At 44.6% G+C, this 25042-nt stretch overlaps 1 protein-coding gene across 1 annotated transcript; it reads right to left on the bottom strand.

Annotated features, from left to right (window-relative positions):
* Positions 1 to 1605: 1605 nt before the first annotated feature.
* Positions 1606 to 25030, bottom strand: CUNH19orf47 (chromosome unknown C19orf47 homolog). Its single transcript, XM_073641477.1, has 9 exons — positions 24924 to 25030; positions 19208 to 19253; positions 19032 to 19119; positions 13809 to 13923; positions 12662 to 12737; positions 4438 to 4572; positions 3105 to 3254; positions 2934 to 3004; positions 1606 to 2852 (listed from the first exon to the last, which is right to left on the bottom strand). The coding sequence occupies exons 2-9, from the start codon at positions 19224 to 19226 to the stop codon at positions 2298 to 2300; spliced, it is 1209 nt and encodes a 402-aa protein (XP_073497578.1). The 5' UTR covers positions 19227 to 19253; positions 24924 to 25030; the 3' UTR covers positions 1606 to 2297.
* Between the last annotated feature and the right edge of the window lie 12 nt (positions 25031 to 25042).

Raw genomic sequence — 25042 nt, 5'->3', positions numbered from 1 at the left:
TGAAGCTGTCATCAGTGTTGGATGTGGCCAAAGGACGTCCCCTTCTCTGTGACTCTTCCAGTCTCTCTGTATCGCTGTTGCACCCAGCTGATGACTGTGACTCTCCCAGCTCAGTGGCCAATTCTGTCCGAGAACATCCTAACTGAAGCCTCGCAATGCCAAGTACTGCTGATCAATTGTTAGGTGTCATCTTGGTCTCATGTCAAAATGTGAACAGCATGATGTGGAGGACTGTTTAATACTAGTGATGATCGAGTATGTTTCATTAACCCTTTCCGGCGAGCACGCTTGGGTGCTCGCTGAGTATTTCGGCGTACTCGGGATTTCTTTTGTCGCCACAGCTGTGACACATGGAGAGATCAACTGTCCATCAGTCGATCTCGCCATGTGTCACAGCTGTCTAACAGCCGTGACACTTGCAGCTGCGGCGACAATAAAAGAAATCCGAGCACGCCGAAATACTCGGCGAGCACCCAAGCGTGCTCGCCAGAAAAAGTTAATGAAACATACTAGATCATCACTATTTAATACCAATTCTAATTGACCCCCAAATTTTATCGGCCAATTCATGGATCTGTTGAGTTTTGCCATTACGCTCCTTGTTAGAGAACAGCAAATTGTGCAAAAAGAACCGAAACATTGAACAGTTGGACATGTGCATTCAAAGGCTTACAGATGGTCACATTAAGTTCACCTGAAAAGGTTAGAGGGTATTGTAGGGTTATCTTAAAATTTCACCCAAAAGCCAAATATCCCTAACTTTTAGTGAGTAGTGTATATACTACTGAGAATGGATTTTGGTAGAAGTGTCCTTCTCCCATCGTCTCCTCGTAGACCGGTCTTCGTTAGTCACCTCCTTCCTTCGTATGCTGTACAGATCATAAATCTGCAAGGATCTGTGGACCAGGATAGTTGCAGGCTGTAGGGACCACTGCTGCCCCCGACAGCACGGCCACTGTCCAGAAGATTACATGCTCACTTGCACAGTGGCATATGGTATACATAAAATCCCTTCTATCTCGTTAAAGGATGTACCTGTATAACCGGCCTGTGACCGGGCTGTTTACTTCCCACATATCCTGCCCTAGCGGCCTATTTTTTTTTTTTATTATTATATAGACACTAAGTCTTCCCTTGATAACGTTACGACATTTGGGCACAACGATGCACTGGGATGACCTTGAAATATTTAAACACTTCTGGAATTTATTTTTTCTTACTGTGTATTAGATCAAATTGTGTTGAAAGAACATTTTCCATTAGTCAGGAACCTGACTGGCAGCGAGCTGCAATATCAAAGCACGGTTTTTATTTTAATAAAACAAAAGTTTTACTGTGGGACTTAAAGACCCCCATACACATTAGATAAAAGTGGGCCGAGGTCACGGATTTCAGACAACCATCTAATGTGTATGGGGGCTTGCCGACTTCATCTGTTGAGGGAAATTGAGGACTGAATTTAATCGCTCGCACATTGAGACTGGCAGCAGCTTACACCATGAACATGGACGCTCGACCAAGCCGAGTGTTCATATGCATAGCCCCCTCAGGGACAGAGAGCTGTTGGGTGATAGGAGGCTGCTCAGAAAACATAAAAAAAAAAAAAAAAACGAGTCATGTGCAGTCTGCTAGGCTACTACCATCAGATTGACTGACAGGTCTCTGCAGCACTGGGGTCCTGGGTTCAAATCCCACCAAGGACAACATCTGCAAGGAGTTTGTATGTTCTCCCCGTGTTTGTGTGGGTTTCCTCCAGGTTCTTCGGTTTCCTCCCACACTCCAAAGACATACTGATGCAAGTGGTGCAGGATCCTGGATTTTCTTACAACATCCCAATATAAATCTGCTCGTCAGAATATGCAAAACACTCCGGGAGGGGAGGCCGAGATGAGCGGAGATTACACAGGGATCATTTTAACAAGATGCAGAGGATTTACCTTAGGTGATCAGTATATAGGCCAGGTTTCCCTGATTCGGTTCTGCATATTTAATGGGATTCTTAAAAAAAAACAAAAAAAAAAAAACCAACCACATATAAAATGGCAACAAATTCACGTGTTCTAATAAAATATTTAATTACAAAACAACAAAATCACTGCTAGTATTACCTGCAAGTAATAAATGGTGGCAGTAGTGAAAGTAAACGGCTGTCCAACAATGCAGCGTAAAACAAGTCCATATGTTCAATAAGAATAAACCCCTGAAACGTTTAGCTATGAGATAGCAGAACGGTGTAATCCAACTGATAACTGGGTCTCGGACCACCAAACAGGCCTAAAAACGCAGCCTGCTGTATTTCAAACAGATTTCCTCCCCAGCCGCTTAAAGACGCTGACGTTCCCGGTGTTGTCCATCTGGGCGCTGCTGTTGTCACTGGAGCTGGTCACACGGGCGGTGGTCCCTACAGTCCTCTTGATGGTAAATGACGGCTTATATGCCACTATTGGGGCCTTGCTGCTGCTGACTTTGCTGTCCTGAGCGACGACTAGCTGTTTCCCCAGACGCTGGGCCAAGGCTGCGGACGGCTTCTTTCGCCTCCTTTCCTCCTCTACGTTCACCCGTTGAACGGTGCCCAATCTCTGCGCCAGGGTGATCTTTGATGCGGTTAGTTTGGCAGGTGCGCTAGCAGAGATTTTGGGAGCGAGTCTCTTTATGGTGGTGATGGGCGGCTTCTGCTCTGAACTGGTGGCTTTAGCCTTAATGGTAATCCCTGGGGTTACTTTCTCTCTGGAGACCGGAGCGCTCACTTTTTTAAGAACGCCTGCATACTGTAAAACGCTGCTGTCTTCATCGCTGTCTGCAGACTTGTCTTCTTCGCGGGGATCTCCTAATCGACTAAACACTCCTGTGGGCTGTAAGGGATGGAAAGATTATCAAAAAAAAAAACAGCCACGAATCAAAGGCACTCTGAATCCAAAATGCTCCTCACTCACCTTTGCTCCTGTTGTTGTGTCGGCTTTACTTTCTGCCCCCAGTCTGTCAAAGACGGACGTTCTGCTCGTACCTGTGCGGATTATAAACCAGAGGTCATACGCTAGTTCTTGTATGACTCCCATTATTGTATCATGCACTACTCGCTCATTATTGTGAAATTGCTCACCCACCTTTTGCAGCTTGTTCCTCCAGGATCTTCTTCGTCCGCGGTGTGGTCCCTTTGGGCATATTAATGATATACTTCCCTTCCATCTCGGCGGTCACCCTGCGACGTTTCAATGGAACCTCAGCACTAGCGTCCTCTTCTGGGGAAGACGAGGCTGGAACAAGAGGGAGGCCGTGAGTAGCAAATTATACGGGTAAAAAAGAGGTTTTAAGCAAGAGCTCCCTCGATTGCGTCATATTTGCAAAGCACAAGGAGCCCAAACAGCAAACACACAAGCCAACTCTTAAACGTTTGCATAACTTTTTCACATCTAAACCTTTAATTACAACACCATCCGTATTTTGAATGGCAAACACATACACACGGACGACAAACAAACATACCACACGGACTAAAAAGGACGGCAAAAACGGACCATGTGATGGGTGCATGTTCACGCAGACGCAATATTGATGACGTATCAGAGGGGGAGGTCTGACACCAGGCCCCTTGACTGATGAGCTGTTGTCAGCGCCAGAAGTTTCAGATCTAACCAGGATACAGGGGAGGAACAGTACAGCGCCATACACGGCCTAGTGGCTATTCCCAGGTACTGCAGCTCAGCTCCTAGTAGGCGCATGGCAACATTAGGGTTAGAACCAGAGCTGATCTGAACCAATTCACAGGACCTGGTCCATCAGCAATGTTAAATCTGTTGCCGCTGGACGTCAACTCCAGCTCCTCTTTCGATTAGCCAACCTGGTGCGATCGCATTGTTGCAGCATGACGTACATGTAACGTGACGCCGGGCCAGCCAACCAAAACAAGAGCCACAGATGGCATCTAATGTGGAGGATGGACTGGGTCACACTGTGCCTCTTCTGCTGTTTTTTTTTTTTGAGTGGGTCAGCTTACAAAAAAAGAAAAAAGTCCAGATACCGCCAGTAAAAAAAACAAAAAAAAAACAAAACAAAGTCAAAAAAGCACTCCGGGAATAATAATAATAATTAAAAAACAAAACACGACTTCAGGTTTTCAGAGCACCAGAAAAAAAAAAAAAAGCAGCGATTCCAGAAGTATCTTCTACTTCAAAAACGGTCATTTTTGACCACCAGAAAAAGAAAGTGTGAAGACATTAGTTGTGAAACTTCGCTCCTGGGGGTCTCCGTGGTCAGATCCCCACAAATCAGCACATTATTGCCTATTTGATGGATAGGGAATAATTTACAATGTTGGGACAGCCGTTTAAGTAGGGTCTTGCAGTCAAAAGGAGAAGGAAACAGAAAAATATCAGGGGAAAAAAAAAAAAAAAGAAGTCTTTCCTAGCTAGAAGCAGAGAATACAAATATAAGGGCTACCTGCTAGGGACTTCTTCAGAGCCACTTTATTGGACACGGTCACAGAGATATTGGATGTACTTGTCTCCGGCCTGCGGACAGGGGTGGACGGGGGAGAATCCCGCCTGAGGCTGTTAGCAATCATCCTTGTGGCAGCTAAAAAGAAATCATATTACTAATATTGACAGAGCGACAGTCTTTATATTCCGAGGGAGTGTACGTGCATTAAGATTAAAATAGTCAGCGACAGATTGACCAAGACAAAACCTGAATTATCCCAAACCTATAGCTATTGTGAGAGCAGACCTGTGGCACATAGTTAACCCATTACTTGCCAAAATTAGCAATTTTCGTTTTTTTTTTTTTGACCTAATTAGAAAATGTAACTTGCTAGAAGCAAAAAATTAGGCGTCCCAAAAAAAGGACATTGGTAGATAATGGGTTAATTGCATCAAACCTCATAATAGGGGAAGGTGAGAAAAATCAGAGCAGAAGACTGAAAATAAATAAAGTATTATTACATCAATAATAATTACTGTACAATTAAAGTGAGGAAGAAATGTGGCTAAGAACATATAAAGGGAAGATGGAACTACCCTAAGATAGGAGGCGAAAAAGACAAAAAAAAAAAAAAAAAACACCCCACAATTTATGCTCCAGGGCACATTGATGGTGGCAATTGATGACCAAAGACCAGTATATAAGGTCTGATGCAAAACAACAATTATGTGTGTAACTATATATTATTTTATTTATATTTAGCATTCACTGCAGTAAATTCTGTATTGTGTGATGCTAAGAAATAAATGTAGCAGAACAGATACGAACAGCATCAAGGCTCATATACTGATCTAAACATAAGCAGAGAGGTATAAAAGCGTTTTTTTAGTATGGAAAAATGCTTAAAGTAGAAGCCTGTGTATGACAGGACATAAAATAACCAATGGAGCAGCTGCACAAAAGGTAACACTAGTGTAATAGGCAGTCATACTATTATACAGTGAGAAAAAGTCATCAATATTCGTAGTAGCCACAAAATCCATTAAATACGGATGGTCTTCATGACTATACATAGATCATGCAGGCCGCGCAAGGCCACGTCATAGCTGGGCAGAGCATTATGTGGCGAAGGTGCCGATTGATTCATTCATTAACCCCAGCCATTTAAATAGTACCTATGTTTTATGCTAGCCATGCCTTCTGATGAAGCCCAGTGCGGTGAAACACGCGTCAGGGCAATCAAGCGCCCCCCCTTTATGTCAACACTTTGACTATACATCATGTCTCAAGGTATCATCCTCTACTAAACTTTATGTATAGTCATGAAGACCATCCATATTTAATGGATTTTGTGGCTACTACGAATATTGAGGGCTTTTTATATGCATTATAACAGCATTGTGACACTGCACTTGCATATTACATTTTGCACAGCTATTCTTTTCACTGTATAATAGTATGACTGCCTATTACACTAGCGTTACCTTTTGTGCAGCTGCTCCATTGGTTATTTTATGTCCTGTCATACACAGGCTTCTACTTTAAGCACTTTGCCATACTACTTTTTCCATACTAATGAACGCTTTTATACCTTTATGCATATGTTTTGATCAGTATATGGGCCATGATTCTATTCATATCGATTCTACTACATTTATTTCTTTGCATCACACAATACACGATCAGACCTGATTAGTGATGAGCGAGCACTAAAATGCTCGGGTACTCGTTGCTGGGGTCGAGCAAATTGGAATACTCGAGTGCTCGACCCGAGCAATGAGCCCAATGTAAGTCTATGGGAAACTCGAGCATTTGTCAGGCAGCTCCCCCAGGCGGTCTGCAGAGGGCCTAGAAATTGCCCAAATCGATGGGAACAGTGCTCAAATGACATGGGAACAGCATGGGAAAGACCCCGGGAAGCATTTCTGACTCCCAGATCACTGCTGTGAACAACATTGTCAGACGTATTAAGCCACTTTTACAGACTCACAATAAAACACACAAAAACGAAACCAAAATGGATTTTCCAGGGAAATATGTTAACGAACATCCTTTCCAGGGTAATGACTTGTATACAAGGCAAAATAAATAACCAAAAACAAAAATGCTCCTCCACACCTTGGGCTATGTTCACACGTAGCATTTTTGATGTGTTTTTCCACTTTTGCATTGCTTTCAACCAAGACAAATGCATTCAACAGGAAATTTCATTTTAACATTTTACAACCTTATCTGGCCATGTGATGTGTGACACATCAGACACATCCATACCGTGCTGAAAAGAAATGGAAACAGCATGGGGAAGACCTCTGGAAGCATCTCTGACTCCCAGGTCACTGCCTAAAAGTGTGTCCATCATAAGTGATCCTTGGCGCATGCGAAGATGTCTCCCGCCATGCACCTGTCATTGCAGACTTGCCACAATCACCGTCCATGTCCTTGTCCCACTGCAGAGTTCAGTTGTCCCTACCCCATTCCTTGGAATGCAAGCGCAAATATGCAGCCAAAAGGCTGCAATACTATACTGCCAAATTTTTGACAGCTGCTTGCACTTGAAATGTGGCCTTTTAGGCTCGTGGAGGCGGAAGCTTTTCACAACCACATGCCTCGTGTCCATACTTGGTCCCCAGCCGTCACTATTTCTCCGGGTGTTGTCTCCGTCTTCTACAAGCACGGGTCCCTGAACATTACTGCTGGTACTTTTCTGTGGGAATCTGCTTGCCTCCTACCAGCCTGTAATATTTCCAGTAAACTATGGTACGACGCCATTGTATTAGCACTGCCCCCAGTACCAGTAGCGAAGCCTTCCTCAATTTCCTTCTCAGGAATTTTATTTGGTAGACTGAGTGGCAGCCCAAATACATTTTCTCACAAAGGAGCTGAAGATAGAGTGGCAGTAGATGCAAGTTTCTCCAGCCTGTTAGATATTAGAGGGTGAACGGCAGCACATTGGATCAGTGGTTAGCACTGTTGCTTTGCAGCACTGGGATCCTGGGTTCAAATCCCAGCAAGGACAACATCTGCAAGGATTTTGTATGTTCTCCCCGTGTTTGCGTGGGTTTCCTCCTCAGTAAAAAAAGCAGCCATAGAGTGTCCGGGAACCTTTCTACACACTTTTCTTAGCCAGGACTGCTTCTTGGCAGGGTTGGGACGGTCCCACCAGAGAATCCTCGGGTGGGCCCTGGCTTCTACCTCAGGAGAGTTCATGATAGCGCTAACTTTGCAGCTGCTATGGGGCTCTTGAGCGGGTGAGAAAGGTGAGCCCTCAGAATCAAATCCTCTGGTGGGCACAATGTTTTTCAATCTGAAACAGCTTCTCAGTGGGAGTTGTATTTCACCACAGCCATATTCTTTAGCTCGGTGAAAGGGCTGGCATAGAGGGAAACCGAATCTACTCTGGCTGTCATTTTTTTTAAGGGCATCATAAACACCCTTTAAAAAAAATTAGGTGGGTGTTGCATCACGGACCACGGTCACCCTAGTGATGTGGTGGAGGATGAGAAGGAGGAGGACAAGAGCAAATAGCCAAAATCAGGAAGCGTATACCCATGTGTGGGTATGAAAAGATTCATGGGAATACACCTCCCAAGAAAAGACACTGGATTGGAGTTTATGTTATGCTGCTATCATTCGGTGGTGTTGAGAAGTCTGGCCCAATCCAGCCCGTGTTCATTTTTATAAGAGTCAGCCTGTCAGCATTTTCAGTTGACAGGTGGATGCGGTTATCAGTTATAATTCCACCAGCGACACTAAAAACCCGCTCTGATAAAACGTTGGCGGCAGGGCAGGCCAGGACCTCCAAGGCGTACAGAGCGAGTTCATTCCAAGTGTCCAGCTTGGATACCCAATAATTATAAGGCACAGCGGAATCACGGAGGACGTTGGTACGGTCGGCAAGGTACTCTCAGCATCTTCCCAAACTTTGCACTCCTTGTGAGTACCCCGCGCCTTAGGGCCTGTCCGATGGGAGGGTCTGAGAAAACTCTCCCAGAACTTTGACAGTGTTCCCCTGCCTCTGCTGGATTGAAGTTGTGTCTCTCTCGCCTGTACTTCTTGGATGTCCAACGAAGTGTGCCCTCTGCCGCCAGCATTTTCAGATGGGAATTTTTTTAATAGTTCCGCAACAAGGGCCTTCTGGTACAGCCATTTTTTGTAAACCAGTCCACCTCAGGAATAAGAGATATAAAGTTCTCCTTGTAGCGTGGGTCTAGAAGTGTCACCAACCAGTAATGACTGTCACCCAAAATTTTGAGAACACGAGGGTCATGGTAAAGGCAGCGTAACAAACTTGGCCATGCGTGCCAGACTACTAACAGGCAAGACTTCCGTGTCCTCACCAAGAGGATGACTGACCATGCTCTCCTCCTCCTTCTCTGTCCTCTGGCCATCCACGCTGAACAGATGGTATGACAGCTGTGCAGGTAGTACCGTCTATAGCGCATGAAACTAGCTCCTGTCCTTCCTTCTCCTCCTCTTCCTCATTGTCACCCAATCCACGTTGGGATGAGATGAGGCTGGGCTGTGTGTAATCACCCTGTATGGTTCCTTGCTCCATCTCATCGTGCTCTGCCTGCAATGCATCCTCTTTGATTGTGAGCAGAGAGCATTTCAGAAGACAGAGAAACGGGATGGTGACACTAATTATGGCGTCATCGCCGCTCACCATCTTGGTGGAGTCCTGAAAGTTTTGGAGGATGGTACATATGTCTGACATCCATGTACACTCCTGAGGTCTTATGTGTGGAGTCTGAACTGAATAGCGACGGCCTTGTTGATGCTGGTACTCAACAACTGCCCTCTTCTGCTCACAAATCTTTCCTAACATCTGCAGTGTAGAGTTCCAACGTGTGGGGACATCACACACCAGTCTGTGAGCCGGAAGCTGCAAATGCTGCTGAACACTGCAAGGGCGGCGGAAGCTGTAGCTGACTTTCTAAAATGGGCACAAAGGCGGCGTACTTTAACAAGCAGATCCGGCAGCTCCGGGTAGGATTTGAGAAACCGCTGAACCACGAGGTTAAGCACATGGGCCAGGCATGGTACGTTTGTGAGCTTGCCTCACCTCAGTAGCCACCAGGTTCCGGCCATTGTCACACACGACCATGCCTGGCTGTAGGTTCAGCGGTGAGAGCCACAGATCTGCCTGCTCTTTCAGAGCAGTCCACAACTCTTCAGCATTGTGTGGTTTTTCACCTAAGCATATTAGCTTCAGCACAGCCTGTTGCCGCTTAGCCGAGGCAGTGCTTCCAGCTTGTGACTGATGTGGTCATTTCGGAGATGGAGGCTGAGGTGCAGGAGCTGTAGACCGTGGGGGCAACCCTGAATGACCTAGGTCCCGCAATCATTGGCGTCGGGAGGACGTGTTCCGTCCCAAGGTCCGACTGGGTCCCGGCTTCCACTATGTTAACCCAATGTTCCGTCCGCGAGATGTACCTTCCCTGCCCACAAGCACTTGTCCATGGTTAGGTGGCCTTTACCGGTAACAATTGTTGAGAGCACGGCTAATGTTTTGAGACATGTGCTTGTGTAATGCACGGACGGCACACCAGGAGAAATAGTGGCGGCTGGGGACCGAGTACCAAGGGACGGCCGCCGCCATCAGGTTGCGGAATGCTTCCGTCTCCATGAGCATAAAAGTCAACATTTTGAGCGCAAGCAGTCGTGAAATGTGAGAATTTAGTAGTGCGGCCTGTGGGGCGTTGGCTGCATATTTGCGCTTGCGTTCCAAGGACTGAGGTATGGACAACTGAACAATGCGCTGGGACAAGGACATGGACGGGCTTCCTGATGCTGCTACTTGAGAGTGTGCAACGACAGGTGCAGGGCAGGAGGCATCTTCGCATGCACCATGGACAGGGGATTGGCTTGCATGCACAACAGCGGAAGAAGCAATGGTGCCACCCGCAGACACTGTTCCTGGACCTTGGGGTTCGGCCCACAAAGTCGGGTGCTTTGCTGCCATGTGCCTTATCTTGCTGGTGGTGGTCAAGCTGGTCGTTTTGCCACCCCTGCTGATGCTGGCCTGGCAGGTGGTGCAAATGGCCTTTTTGGGGTTATCGGCAGAGTCTTTAAAAAACAACCAGACTCGGGAAGACCTAACAGTTGTACTGGCAACTTCCTTCGTGTTGGTGTTACGGGGAACGGTTGCCTGCCTTCTGTCTGCGGCCACCACACTGCTTCTTCCTGCCTGTTGGGGTGCTCTGCCTGCCTCCCCCTGTCCTCCTGCCAGGCTGGGTCAGTTACTATATCATCCACCACCTCGTCTTCCACTTCCGCACCCTGGTCCTCCTCCTGACTTTCTGGCAATTGTGTCTCATCATCGTCCACCTCTTGTGACACTTTCCCACCGTCGCCTTCGTGTGACCGTGGCTGCTCAAATATTTGGGCATCGCTGCACGCGCTCTCCTCTTGCCCCCCTTCAAGTGGACCGAATCTATAAATGGAAAAGTGAACAGCTCTTCAGAGTGTCCAAGTGAGGGATCAGTTGTCTCTGGGTACTCGGCATGGTGGGAGGAAGGAGGATCAGGGTGAGGAATATGCGGGTCCAGACTCACGGCTACAGAGACTTGACCGTGTGGAAGACAGGGTGGTGGTGGTGGCTAAGTGACTGGAAGCATTATCCGCTATCCAACCAACAACCTTTTGACACTGCTCTGGGTTCAATAGTGGGAAATTGGGACAGGAAGGTCAGGCGGGAAAAGGTGGGTGTTTGTTGTGGCACAATTTCAGCTTGCCCACGGCCTTGTCCTCGGCCTCTGCATGTACCATCACGTCCAGTTCCCTGTCCTTTGCCACGTGCCTTGCCCATTTTAAATGGAAGACAGTATCTTCCACGCTCACCACAAATGATTGAGTTTGGAGCGAATTTATATGTGATCCGTGTGAAGGAGAAAACAGTTTTAAATACCTGACCTGTAGGTAACTATTTTGAACAGCAATCTGGTGTGAATTGCTTCACTGACACACTGAAAATTTTTTTAATGGAGGCCAGAAATGGCAGTATTTTCTGAAAACGTATATGTGATGCATGTGACTGAGAAAACAGTTTTAAATAAATGCATTTTTAGCGCTGTAATATGGAAAGGACCTGGCTGTATTCTGCAGTGCCAACAAGGTAATGGCGCAGAAAAAACGTGTTTTCTGGATTGCTTTTTAAGCAAATAATGAGGATTAAGATGAAAAAAAAAAATATTCCTGGCCCCTGAGACCTAGGCCTTTGTATACAAATATGTAACAGCAGCAGAAGGCAGAACTGGAATGCAGCCTCTTGTGCTATATGCACTGCAGTCTGCTATATACCCTGCCTGCCTATATACACTGCCTGCCTGATATCTCTGCAGATGGATTAGTTAGTCCTCAAAAGGACTGTTGGTAAAGATGGATATGTGTAATGTACGGTTTTTCTCCCTACACTACCTAATACGCAAGCAAATCTCTCCCTGACACAGCAGCACCTCTCCCTACACCGTCTGATCCGGAGTGACTGTGACGAGCATGGCGGCGCCAGGTCTAATATACACCTGATGACGCTGTGCGTCCAGCCAATCACTGTAATGCCCACAACCAACATGGCTACGGCATTACAGTGCATAGCAGGCAATCCCTGCATGTTCATTGGCTCTGTAAAGAGCGCCAAACATGCAGGGAGGGGACCCGAGTTCCCGCTCGAGCAACCCGGAAATACTTGACGAGCACCATGATGCTCGGGCGAGTACCGCAGAGCACGTTCGCTCATCACTAGACCTTATATATTGGTCTTTGGTCACCTAATGCCACTATTCCTGTGTCCTGGAGCATAAATTGTGTTTTTTTTTGTCTTTTTCGCCTCTTATCTAAGGGTAATTCCATCTTCCTTTTATTTGTTCTTAGCCGTATTTCTTCCTCACTTTAGTTGTACAGTTATTGCCATTTATGTAATAAAACTTTATCCTTATTTATTTTCAGTCTTCTGCTCAGTTTTTCTCACCTTCCCTTATTATGAGGTTGGATGCATTTAATTCTGTCATATATCTGAGGGGGTTTTGAGGAAACTTTTTGTTTTCCATCTGGGGCACACAGTGTCCATGTAAATGACAGTAAGTAGGAGCCTGGTATACGGCCGTGTGGCCTGTGGGAAAATTTACAAGATTTTTTTTTTTTTTTAATAGTGATGTGGAAAAAAATATAAATATATATTTAACATAAAAATCTGATTTAAAGCCCGGTCTTTTTCTGATGAGATTCCTCTTGACTGGGCTGTACTCACGGCTGTTGGCGTTTCTCCTGAGCTCGTTCTGCATACTTGTTCCACTCGACAAGTCCGTCAAAGCTTTACATATATCCTGATGGGGACAGAATTGTGGAAGCGCAATCAGACCACGTCATTTCACAGGCTTAAATTTAATTACATTTTTCTGCAGTGAGAGAAATAAGTGACGGCAGTGAAGACTTTCTGCCTGGCACAGCTGACTTAGGATATGGATTAGGCTGGGGGCAGTGCCGTAGTCCACAGATCAATGGTGGGTACAGTGGGTAACAGTCTGCAGACTCAAGCTTAGATAGACCTTTATGTGCATTGTACGTTTCCTCTCTTATTCCTCCTGGAAATGAAACAAATAGAGTGTTACTATTCCCCCAGAAGAATGTCCTTAGTCGGTGTGACATTACAAGCACTGACTGCACCATGGTCGACCCTATCGGGGCATCACCACCATCTTGTCACACCCAGCTACAATTTATTTGTACATTTCAAGAAGGAATAACCGAAGGATAGCACATTATGGAGTTATAAGAAAAGAAGCACCAGAATTGTTTTTATGGAGAATACAATTTTGTTTTATGTTTAAACTAGCAGACATGTTAGGAGGGAGGAAGATTTAAAGAGGTTGTCCACTACTCTATCCTTAGGATAGGTCATCAAGTCTGATCGGCCGGGGACCGACACCCGGCCCCCCGATCAGCTGATATAGGTGTCGGCTGCCGGACGGAAGTACTCACTTGCCGAGCTGGCTGTCTACTTGTACTGGCTGAGGCTTGGTACTGCATCTCCATCTACTATTCAAATCAATAGAAGGTGGATGTGTAGTACCCTGCGGCGGCCACCAGGAATAGACGGAGCAGCTCAGCAAGCGAGTACTTCCGGCTGGCGGCCGCCAGCACTGATAACAGCTGATCGGCGGGGGGGGGGGCGTGCGATTGTCAGATCCCGGCCAATCAGACATTGATGGCCTATCCTAAGGCATGTAAAACTAGTGGACAACCCCTTTAATTGTTTTACTATATTGTAACCTTTAGTTGTGAGGACTGAAGTAATGAGAAGTATCTTTGGGATGGTGTTGTACACGATTGTTTTATATCCTATGATCTTTCTCCTAACAAGTTACAGCTAAACCTCCATATAAGAGTCTCCTTACCTGTCGGTGGACAACTTTGGCATGCTTCAGGATGGCAATAACATCCCCCACTGCCGTTATGCCCAGTTCATTAATAATCTCTTTATTGAGATCCATCAGCATAGATTTCTGGATCCTGGAAGAAAAAAAAACAACATTAGAAGCAGCCTGTCAAAATGATACCACTATGTTAAAGTTCTTACTATCTATCTATCTATCTATATATACACACACACACACATACACACACAAAAATGGTATAAAAATCAGAAAAAAAACAACACACTTAGCGAGGCCCACCTGTCCACCTCTAACAATGCCCAGATCCCTTGTGGTCTCTCCATACTCCCTTTTCTAGCAGGAACGGGCATATGACCACCTTAGTCCCTCTTGCAGCTAATGCAACAGTCACAATCAAGTACTGGCCAGACGAGGGTCGTGGGCAAAGATTAGTAGATTTATTTTTTTAAGTTCCTAATTCTTAAAAAAACAATAATATAAGGAAAAGCGAAAACTGAAAGTTTGATGTTGCCATAATCGAACCGATAATGAAGTTTCAGATCATTTTTTCCGGCACACTGACGCATGAAATCCCAAAAATAATGGAAGAATTTTTTTTTCTTTTCACCGAAGCTGGATTTTTTTCCCTGCTTTTTGTAATGTTTTATGGTAAAGAAAAATGATGTCTCTTGGAAGAAAGGGGAGAAAAAAAACCAAAAGCACAAAAACATCTTTATGGCATTAATACATCCAGGAACAGGGCGAGTATGTGATCACCAATGCCGGGGATCAAACCCAAGAACTCAACCCTCGGCTGAGAGTGGATGGAACAAGTAACAGGACTCCGCGTTTGTGCTCCAGGATGATTTCCGTCATGCAACGCCTGATGAGTCACGCTCCAAATAAAATGGACAAATGTCACGTAGCGGTGACCTTGCAGTTAAATTAAGTAATAAATGACGTATGATATATCAGTCACTTTGTCCCATATACAATGTGCACCTTTACACATTTCTATGCCACGTCACTTTGCATGATGCACATTTAACATCAGTGTAGGCGAGCCTCTGTGCACACATGGCAATTGCTAATCCAGATACATAAGGGCTAATAAAACACATGCAGAGATGCATTCTTGCTGTACAGTAATTTTCTAGCAGAGATGACGGACCTCGCAAAAGAAACCCTGATGCTACTTAACCCCTTCAATTTTCATTTTTGTGCTTTTCATACATTTTTTTTTTCCCTTCCAAGAGCCATGTCAACATAGACAGATGAGGCACTTCGTTTGTTTTTGGTTTTTAATGACCTCTTACAATTTATCATACAACGTACGGAGAAAAAAAATACATAAAATAAAAGTGTGATTAAGAAGCTTAAAAAAAAAAAAATCAAAACCGAAGTTTCACCATTGTTTTGCGTTTTCTTTTTCACATCGTTCATTGTGTGGTGAAAATGACGGGACAGCTCGATTCTCCATGTCGGTACGATTACAGGGACACCACACTAGCCCCCCCCCACCCCATCACTTAAAGTTGGTTAGTGCCATCATTTTCCCCCGAGACCAGTAACCTTTTTATCTTTCCGGCCATAGAGATCTTCAAGTATTTGTTTCTTGCTGGCGTTGTCGTTTTTTTTATCAATATCAATTTGGGGTATAAATGATATAATGAACAATTTATTGCATTTTTTTTTTTTTCAGAAAAAAGCAGCAATTATATAACAGAAACTCCAGAGTTTTGCCTTTGTTTTTCCTCTTTATGGCAATTAACTTATGAGCTAATTGTTTTTTTTTTTTTTTTGATAGATCAAAATTTTACAGACGCAACGATACAGGACATTTTTTTTCTTTATATTTAACCCTTTAACAACCTTGGGATCTTCAGTTTTTGTGTTTTCGCTTTTTGCTCTCCTTGTTCCCGGAGCCATAGAGTTTTTATTTTTCTGACAATACGGCCATGTGAGGGCTTATTTTTTGTGAGAAAAGTTGTACTTTTAAACGACATCACTGGTTTTATCATATTGTGTACTGGAAAACGGGGAAAAAATTCCAAGTGTGGTGAAATTGCCCAAAAAAAAAAAAAGGCAATTCCACAGTTGTTTTTTTTTTACCACATTCACCGAGTGCTAAAACTGACCTGCCATCATTATTCTCCAGGTCATTACGAGTTCAAAGACCCCAAAAATGTATAGGTTCTTTTTTATTTAAGCGGTGAAAAAAAAACAAAGTTTGCTAAAAACAAACAAACAAAAAAAAAAGGCGTCATTTTCCGAGATCTGTAACGTCTCCATTTTTCAGGATTTGGTGCTGGGTGAGGGCTTATTTTGTGCTTGCCGAGCTGATGCTTTTATTGATACCATTTTGGGGTAGATACGATGTTTTGATCGCCCGTTATTGCAATGTTGCGGCGACCAAAAAAACGTAATTCTGGCGCTTAGAATTTTTTTCTCGTTACACCGTTTACCGATCGGATTAATTTTTATTTTATTTTGAATGGTGTGAAACTTCTATATTTTTTTAAAAACTTTTTTTTTTTTTTTTTTTTGCTTGCTTCAATAGGAGACGAGAAGCAGCACTTGCCTGATCGGCTCTGCTATATACAGGCAATGAGCAGATCCCCAGTATGCAGCAGAAATGCTCACTTGCTATGAGCGCCGACCACTGGGCGGCGCTCATAGCAATCAGGACATGACAACCACAGGGGTCTGTTGCAGACCCTGGATTGCCATGCCAAATGCAAATGAAGCGGAAAATTTCCGCATGTCCTTGCCGGGAAAAACATGTGCGGAATTTCACATGCGTTTTTCTAATGCTTTGAAGATGGCAATTCCGCATGCGTAAACGCACAAATAATGCACATGCTGCTGAATTTTCCGCACATCAAAAACGCTGCGGTTTTCCGCAGCATGGGCATTGAAATTGCAGATTTACATTGGGGACCATGGGAGAAGGATTACCAAGCGTTTTACAAGTGTTTACGCTGCAAAAATGCATCATGGGCACGGACCCTCAGATTGACAGCGGCATTTAACTGGTTAACAGCTGCGAGTGGATTGCGATTCCACCCGGGGCTGTTGCAGGCACATATCAGCTGTATAAATCAGCTGACATGTGCCCACTTCAGTGCAGGCTCAGCGCTGGAGCCCGCGCTGATCCAGGGGTGCTAGCCTGTACCGTACTAATACGGCACAGGCAAGAAAGGGGTTAAACTGGGAAAAGAATGTGGTTGAGAGTGAATCAAATGTTTTTTAACCTTTATTTCTAGTCCCCATAGTGGTCTGGATCCTACAGACGTTTGTTCGGCGTATCAGAATATGATGTTCTCATATGAAACCCTGCCTCAGTCTGGGCTTCACAGGAGCATCAAGATGGCAGCGCTGGAGAATTCAGTAGGCCCTTGGATGCCATGGCACCCCAAAACTGTGATGCCGAGTGGCAGATGGGAGCCAAAACATGCGCTGGCAACCAGTCTATTTAAATGCACCTGTCAGATATTGACACTGAAAGAAGTAAAGAAGATTGGGTGAGCAAATAGCGCTGAAATCCGATAACCAATTGTGAAGATAATAAATGAAATTGTTCACCATTCAGGGTTGTGACATGCACAACTCATTGAAAAGATATAAATAGAGGTGCTGCAGCCGACACGAATCTCCAGGGATCCTTAACGAGATAAATAGTGTGTGGATGCGGTGGTGCCAGTGAAAGCCGCGCTTCCTCCAGGAAAGGACAGTAGGATAGGTTGATTTGAATCTTTTATTGAAAAGCTACAATACTACGCGTTTCTCGGACGTCCCGTCCGCTTCTTCAGGTAATAGCTAGTAATCACTATAGTGCAGGTATCCAAATATATATACACAGACATATAAATGTTAACCCATGTGATCAAAGAAAAAGCCCGCCAAGGGATCCCTTGGCGCCAATAGATAACGGTCTTAAAAAAAAAAAAAACTCCTATGAGGTCAAAATCGACTTGCAATATACATTACCAGTTGCTATTGTCATAGTAAAATGAAATAAAAATGCATGATTATTAAATACACAAGGAGCTATATATGAATATTACATAGAATTAGATAAATGGTAAAAACAATTACATTTAATATCAAGAGCATCCTAATCCAATTATGAGCCTTCAGATATTACAGATTTGATAAATTTCTCACTACATTGCACCCCGTTGTCCCTCACATCATCTCCATTGGGCAACAGAGAGACGGCCACAGTACCCACTTCTGAGGGCACTGCCACTCTCACCCATCACAAAATATTAGTAGATAACACGATGACTGACAAATCCCACTGTATAACACTTATTTTTTACCCCAGGCTCTACCCCTAGGACAGGAGACTTTAGATCGCTTTTTTTCAGAGACTAGGAAAAAGAAAAAATCCCGTAGAGGTAACAGAGGGGGAAAAAAATACAAAAAGAGCGGCAAGGGAGCAGAACATTTTAATACAACAACAGAGAAATCCAACATCTACAATTTATCATCCTATGAACTGAGCGAGGATGAAATTAAGTTACTTTCTAAAGGGCTATCGTTTTGCCCCACTATGCTAAACTTCAGGAGCTGTAACCCTGGAGAAACCAAACAGATGAGGTGTGTATGCCAACTGCTGATATAGGGGTGGTGTGATAAGCTGTGGGCAATAGCAACTGGTAATGTATATTGCAAATCGATTGTTTGACCTCATAGGAGTTTTTTTTTTTTTTTTTTTAAGACCGTTATCTATTGGCGCCAAGGGATCCCTTGGCGGGCTTTTTCTTTGATCACATGGGTTAACATTTATATGTCTGTGTATATATATTTGGATACCTGCACTATAGTGATTACTAGCTATTACCTGAAGAAGCGGACAGGACATCCGAGAAATGCGTAGTATTGTAGCTTTTCAATAAAAGATTCAAATCAACCTATCCTACTGTCCTTTCCTGGAGGAAGCGCGGCTTTCACTGGCACCACCGCATCCACACACTATTTATCTAGATATTGACTCTGGCATTTAATAAGTAGCGATTGGAGCAAACTCTGGTTGCTGCTATTAGAGGTGGATAAAGGCTGTATAAAACAGTCAGCACCTTCCCTCTATGGAAAGAGGCTCACCACATCTGCCCCTATCCCCCCCAAAGGATGAAATATTACATCCAATGTTGGGAAAGGGTTAAAGATCATGGTGTAGGATCTTCAGGAGCAGCTCCTCCCTCCCTTTGCCTCCATGCAGGCAGCTTCCATCCTCACCTGTTGTCCACAAACATCACAGCGTAGTTGACAGCCGGCCCGGCAGGGATCCCGGCTTCTTTGAAGAAGTTGATCCATTCAGATGTGGCTGAAAAAGAAGTGGATGGATTTAAAGGGAACCAAATCTATGCAACAATCAAATGATAGCACCGGATTTATAAAGGTAAATGTCTTACCCATCGTGACAGACACCATGATGGGAGCCTTAAGGATGACTGACAGCTGCAAAGAAATCACATGAGATTATTCTCTACCTGGGACGGAGCATTGTGTCTAGTCTGTCGGAGTCAGATTTGATAACTTCCTATGTGAATATGCCGGATGATCTGGTAGATCAGGATGGAGAGGACACAGCGGGTGGGATGAGCTGGTCGGCCCTACCCGAGATCCCCGGGAAGCAGCTGGGAGACAGAAATAGCTCCTGACTACACACGAGGCCGCGCTCTATTTATGGCCAGGACTGACGGCCTCCATATAATACTGAGGGGGGGCGCCGTATGCCTGGCTCTGATAACAGAGAGCCTGTATTTTACAGTCCGGCATAAATGATCCTAGAAGTCGACTCATCCCAGCAAAATGCAGCAGCTCAGGTTGCTACGGGCGGCTGCTCCACTTTGCACCTGTCTCTTGAAGATAAAAGAAGAAACCGCTCCACTTCTGCACTACTAGTTTAGACCAATCTTCCCCACTTGTGATCTCAAAAAAAGAGATATCCCAGCACAAACATTTATCACCCATCAAGTAAAATTGCAAAAACAAAACCCCACACTACAACGTTGGACAGAAATGGGAGTGAATTTGCCACCTAATACATACAAAGGATAATGTGAACAGAATCCTTGGTTTCAAGCCCCAGAAGAAGCAGTCATTTGTAGGGCGAAACCCTTGGTCGGGCTAAGCATTCAGCACCTGCCACGAGGTGGACTGCTCCATGCATTTATTTTTAATTACTTTTGTGAGCATAATAAATAGTTTCTCACTGCTTATCCAGTCTAGTGGCTCTATACTATATTCCATTTTATCGGTTTACGTACCTTGTCATCTGTATTTATCTACTTTTCTTCGTCTGAATCATACACCTCTATAAAATGTGCAAAAAAAAAAAGCTGTGTGCAGCAGATAGAGATATTTCTGGAGGGAGTACCATTTTTAAAGGGGTGATCCAGCGTCTCTAACATCTGCATTATGGGGTGAGACATTAAGTCTGTTGGCACATCTAATTAGGAGGACAGGTGCACAGTCTAAGTACATGCAATCCACAGCATGAGACTGAACAACAGCGGACCCTGGCATCTACCCCAGCCACATTCCTCATGCAATTTGCCTACAGCCTTCGTGCTACATGCCAGCCAGGCATGTAGCCATCCACGCTATGTAGTATGTTCACACAAGGAGGATAAACTGCAGATCTTTTTTTGGCATTGGAGGCAGGGTATTACAGTGGCAAACATTAACATTTGGCGCAGATTTTAAATTTGCAGAGAGATGTCCCATGTGGTTTGCACACTACGCAATGTATAGGATGAATTCTTTTGCAAATTCACAAAAAAATAATAAAATAAATAATAAATTCCTGCCGCAGGGTATGTTCACATGGAGCTTTTTAAGTTGATTTTTCTGGCTGAAAAAAATCCACTTAAAAAACCAAGCCCTTTTTTTTTTAAATATATATATATAGATATATATATAGTTTTTGCGCATGGAGTTTTTTTTTTTTTTTCAGCAGCCAAATTTGGAGCTGTCATTCAAGCAGAGACACCTTAAGAATTGACACATTACCCTGCAGATGTCCGTGCAACCCGGTCCAAGCACGGAGTGGCCGAGAGTCTCCAAACCAGAGCGTGACAGCCTCACAGAAATATCGGAGGCCGGCACACTCAGGTTGTGAGACCCGCGGCTGGTCCGTGCTCTAAACATTTGCATGCCTGTCTGCATGAGTCCTTAGTGTTTTTTCCCATTGAAATCAATAGGAAGCTTGTTCCTAGAGCAAGTGGATTTTGGAGTAGAATCTGCCCCCCCCCCCCCCAAAAAAACACTCCTAGTAATGAGCAGAAGCACCCAGGCTACACTGCTGCACAGAAGACAACTGGAAAGGTAGCAAAAATCTGCCAGGAATGAGGAAGAGAATTTAGGATAAGTGTCCGAGTCCTTTGTGCTACAATCATTTCATGGATCCCTGAGGGAAATGCTAGTGCTGAACACTACCCCAAGCCAAAGACTATGATCTTGTCATTACACAGGTACAGAACCAGGCGTGACGGAGACCAAGTAAAAAGCAAAACACAAGTAACGCCTCGTTATTTGTATCAGCACCCGGCCACAAGAACGAATGACAGATCTTTGCTGCCCATACACAATCACACCTGGATAGGCAGAGCAATTTCTATGAACAGACGCGATAACAGTCTGCTGGTAAAGCTTGTGGCGCTGCGACTATGCAATAAGACTCATTTTTAACATCTTCATTGCTAGATTTGATGACAATTATATTATTTAATATATTTATTAATGATCTAGTGGAAGGGTTGCATAGTAAAATAGCAATATTTGCAGATGATACTAAACTTTGTAAAGTAGTTAATACAGATGAGGATAGGGCACAGCTACAGGAGGATTTAGATAAACTGGGGAGTTGGGCCAAAAAATGGCAAATGGGGTTCAATGCCGATAAATGTAAGGTCATGCACATGGGAAAGAAAAACAGCAGTCACCCATACATATTAAATGGGAAACCGTTGGGGAAATCTGACATGGAGAAGGACCTGGGCGTCTAGGTTAACAGTAAATTAAATTGGAGTGCCCAGTGTCAGGCAGCAGCTGCGAAGGCAAATAGTCATGGCATGCATCAGAAGAGGAATAGGGGCATATGATGAGAACATTGTTCTTCCTCTGTATAAAGTGCTGGTAAGGCCGCACTTAGAATATTGTGCACAGTTCTGGGCTCCGGTGCTCAGGAAAGACATATTGGAGCTAGAGAGGGTACAAAGGAGGGCGACTAAGGTAATAAAGGGAATGGAGGGACTAGAATACCCAGAGAGGTTGTCAAAATTAGGCCTATTTACGTTGGAAAAGAGAAGGCTTAGGGGAGACCTCATAAACATGTATAAATACATCAGGGGGCAGTACAGAGATCTCTCCCATGACCTGTTTATACCAAGGATGGTGACAAAGACGAGGGGGCACACTATCCGTCTGGAGGAAAGGAGGTTCCTGCACCAGCATAGAAGGGGATTCTTTACGGTCAGAGCCGTGAGACTCTGGAACTCTCTGGGAGAGGAAGTGGTGATGTCCAACTCACTTAATGAGTTCAAGAGAGGCCTGGACGCCTTTCTTGAGAACAATAAAATTACATCTTATGCTTAGTGATAGTTAATTAATCCAGGGATTTAATCTGACTGCCAGATTGGAGTCGGGAAGTGAATTTTTCCTCAATGATGTAAATTGGCCTATACCGCATGGTTTTTTTGCCTTCCCCTGGATCAACGCTGCGGAATAGCTGCAGTGCACAAGAAATAGGCTGAACTGGATGGACGCTTCTCTTTTTTCGGCCTTATAAACTATGTAACTATGTATATGTAACATGGTCATAAGTATTCAGACCCTTTGCTCATACACTCATATTTAAGACAATATTAGCATATCGCCCACTGAAACCAATGACTGCGCCAAGTGCAAACAACTGTGGCAATTGCATTAAAGGGGACCTGTCACTTGCCATGAATATGTAATTATTATACCAGGGGTAAATGTCGCTGTTCTCAGATTGTTACTGCACCTCTCAGTTCCCAAGATATGGCTCCCTTCTCCCTACATGTAAATCTAGTCTTGTCATCACTTGTTAAAGACCACACCCACTTAGCTACACAAAGAATACAGGGAAGAAAGAACAAAACCTCAGGCATGGAACAAAAGAAAAATGTCGCCGGATTCAGGAGAACAGGGGCATTTACATCAGGTAAAAAAAAAAAAACAACAAACAACATTTATGATAGAAGACAGATCCTCTAAAGGAGCCGGTCAGGTTTCCCAATCCACCACCACTGGGTTACAAAGGCCAATTCCTGCAGTCCTTCATAAACGTTCCTACCTTCTGAATGCGAGAGACTTCCATCACCAAGAGAAGGACTTCGACAGGGAGGCAGACCTCAATGACACCAAGGTTAGGGTGAGATTACAGGGTTTGAAGACAAGCCAGTTTTGGGGGAAGCGTTGCCCCCACGGGACTAGTCCTGGTTAATTAGCATGTGGAGAGCGACTCCTTAATAGTTGTTTATCTGGGACAACAAAAACCCTGTAAGAATGCAGGAACTGGCCCGTGTAACCTAGTCGTGGAGGGATGGTGGACCCAATGGGTTTCCTATCTTCACAGATGGCTGTTGTTGGATAGAGCCTATAAAAACAAGCACTTTTGCAATTTACTACTTATTAGAATTTTCAGTAGTTTTTGAGATATTCACATTTTTCTTTACCACTCATTGCCTAGGTGACCGACCGCCGCTGTTGTCTAAGTCTGTAAGCACTGCTCTGAAGCTGGCCAGGATTTGGAGCGCACTCCAGCGATCCTGGTTGGCTTCAAAATGGTGCTCAGAAGCGCAAAATAAAAGAGCTTGTACACCCTGTGCATGTTCTGTTATCAAGCAGCGGTGGTCGGTCTCCTAGGCAACAAGCTGCAAGCAAAAAGAAAAAAAAAAAGTGTTAATATCTCAAGAACAGCTGAAAATTTTAACAAGCAGTAAATTGCTAAATTGTTGGTACTTACAAGCTCTATGCGACAATATCCATCTATGAAGATGGGAATAACCCTTTTAAAGGGAATGTCCAAACCTTTGCACATGCAGATGTGGAGTCTTAGGCTGTGTGCCCACGTAGCGTTTTTCAAGCGTTTATGCTGCGGAATTTCCGCAGCGGAAACGCTTGTGAAACGCTAGGTAATCCGCACCCCATGGTCCCCAAGGGGATTCCGCATGTTCTATGCACATGCTGCGGATTTTTCCGCAGCGTTTATGCTGCGTACAAAAGTCCGCAGCATGTCATTTAATTTTGCGGAAGTGCAGCGGAACTCCCGCCATTGACTTGCATTGAGACGCACAGAAACCGCGACTGTACATTTGTACAAGCGGCTTCTATGCGTCTCTATGTGCGGATGGTACCCAGTTCTGGAGGAGAGGAGACTCTCATCCAGACCTGGGTACCATTGTACCTGTAAAAAAAGAATAAAATAACAAATAAAGTTTATATTCACCTGTCCGGCGGCTTCTCTCTGAATGCCGGCATCGTTTGAGGACCTGCGGTGACGTCACAGTCATGTGACCGCAGGCCCTTCACCGCTCTGTCTCGCGATATGCCGGCATCCAGGAACCAGACAGGAACGAGCGCTGCAGCCACGCCGGGGCCTCGGGGGTGAGAATAGCTTTATTTGTTTTAATTTTTACGGTTCACACTGTATAAATCCTTGCCGTTTGCATGGATTTATACAGTGTAACCTAGTTGTCAAGCACTTTCCAAGTGATGCTATCGCCTGGAAAGCGCTTGTCAATCTGCATGCAGAAACGCATGTGGATCCGCATGTATTCTGCAGGAAAAACGCATGCACAATCTGCATGCGTTTTTTCTGCCAGGGAGATGCAGAAATGCTGAAGAAATTTTCTGCTTCATTTCTGCATCGTGGGCACATAGCCTAAGTGCAGCTATCATCTCCGATGTAATTGAAGTCAATGAAGCCTTACTAAGTACAAAGAAGAAGGGCGTCTTATAGAGGACAGTTCACACAAGCAGTAGTACAGACTTCTGGAATTAAAATGAGTTCTGTGACATGACAACATGGAAGGCTGCCAACAAGCCACTTCTACCTCAACGGCAATCCTTACATTACAGAGTGCAGACAAAACTCACCCCCGTCCTCTCCACCGCAGCCTCCCGCCTCCGCTGTCCCCGGGACCCTCTTCCGTTGTGCCCGCACCCGGATCTCACGTCATTCACACTCAGCCAATCAACAAGCGCTCTGCTAGCAT

This window comes from Phyllobates terribilis, unplaced genomic scaffold, assembly GCF_046119375.1.
Source record: "Phyllobates terribilis strain yellow unplaced genomic scaffold, ASM4611937v1 Scaffold_7__3_contigs__length_470593459, whole genome shotgun sequence".
Taxonomy (NCBI): domain Eukaryota; kingdom Metazoa; phylum Chordata; class Amphibia; order Anura; family Dendrobatidae; genus Phyllobates; species Phyllobates terribilis.
This window is presented reverse-complemented; position numbering and strand designations above follow the sequence as displayed.

Coding starts and splice junctions, on each gene's coding strand:
- CUNH19orf47 (XM_073641477.1), bottom strand. Junction 13,924..19,031: donor GTGATGTTTGTGGACAACAG/GTGAGGATGGAA, acceptor TTTTTCTTCCAG/GATCCAGAAATCTATGCTGA. Junction 3,255..4,437: donor TCTGAAGAAGTCCCTAGCAG/GTAGCCCTTATA, acceptor CTCTTGTTCCAG/CCTCGTCTTCCCCAGAAGAG.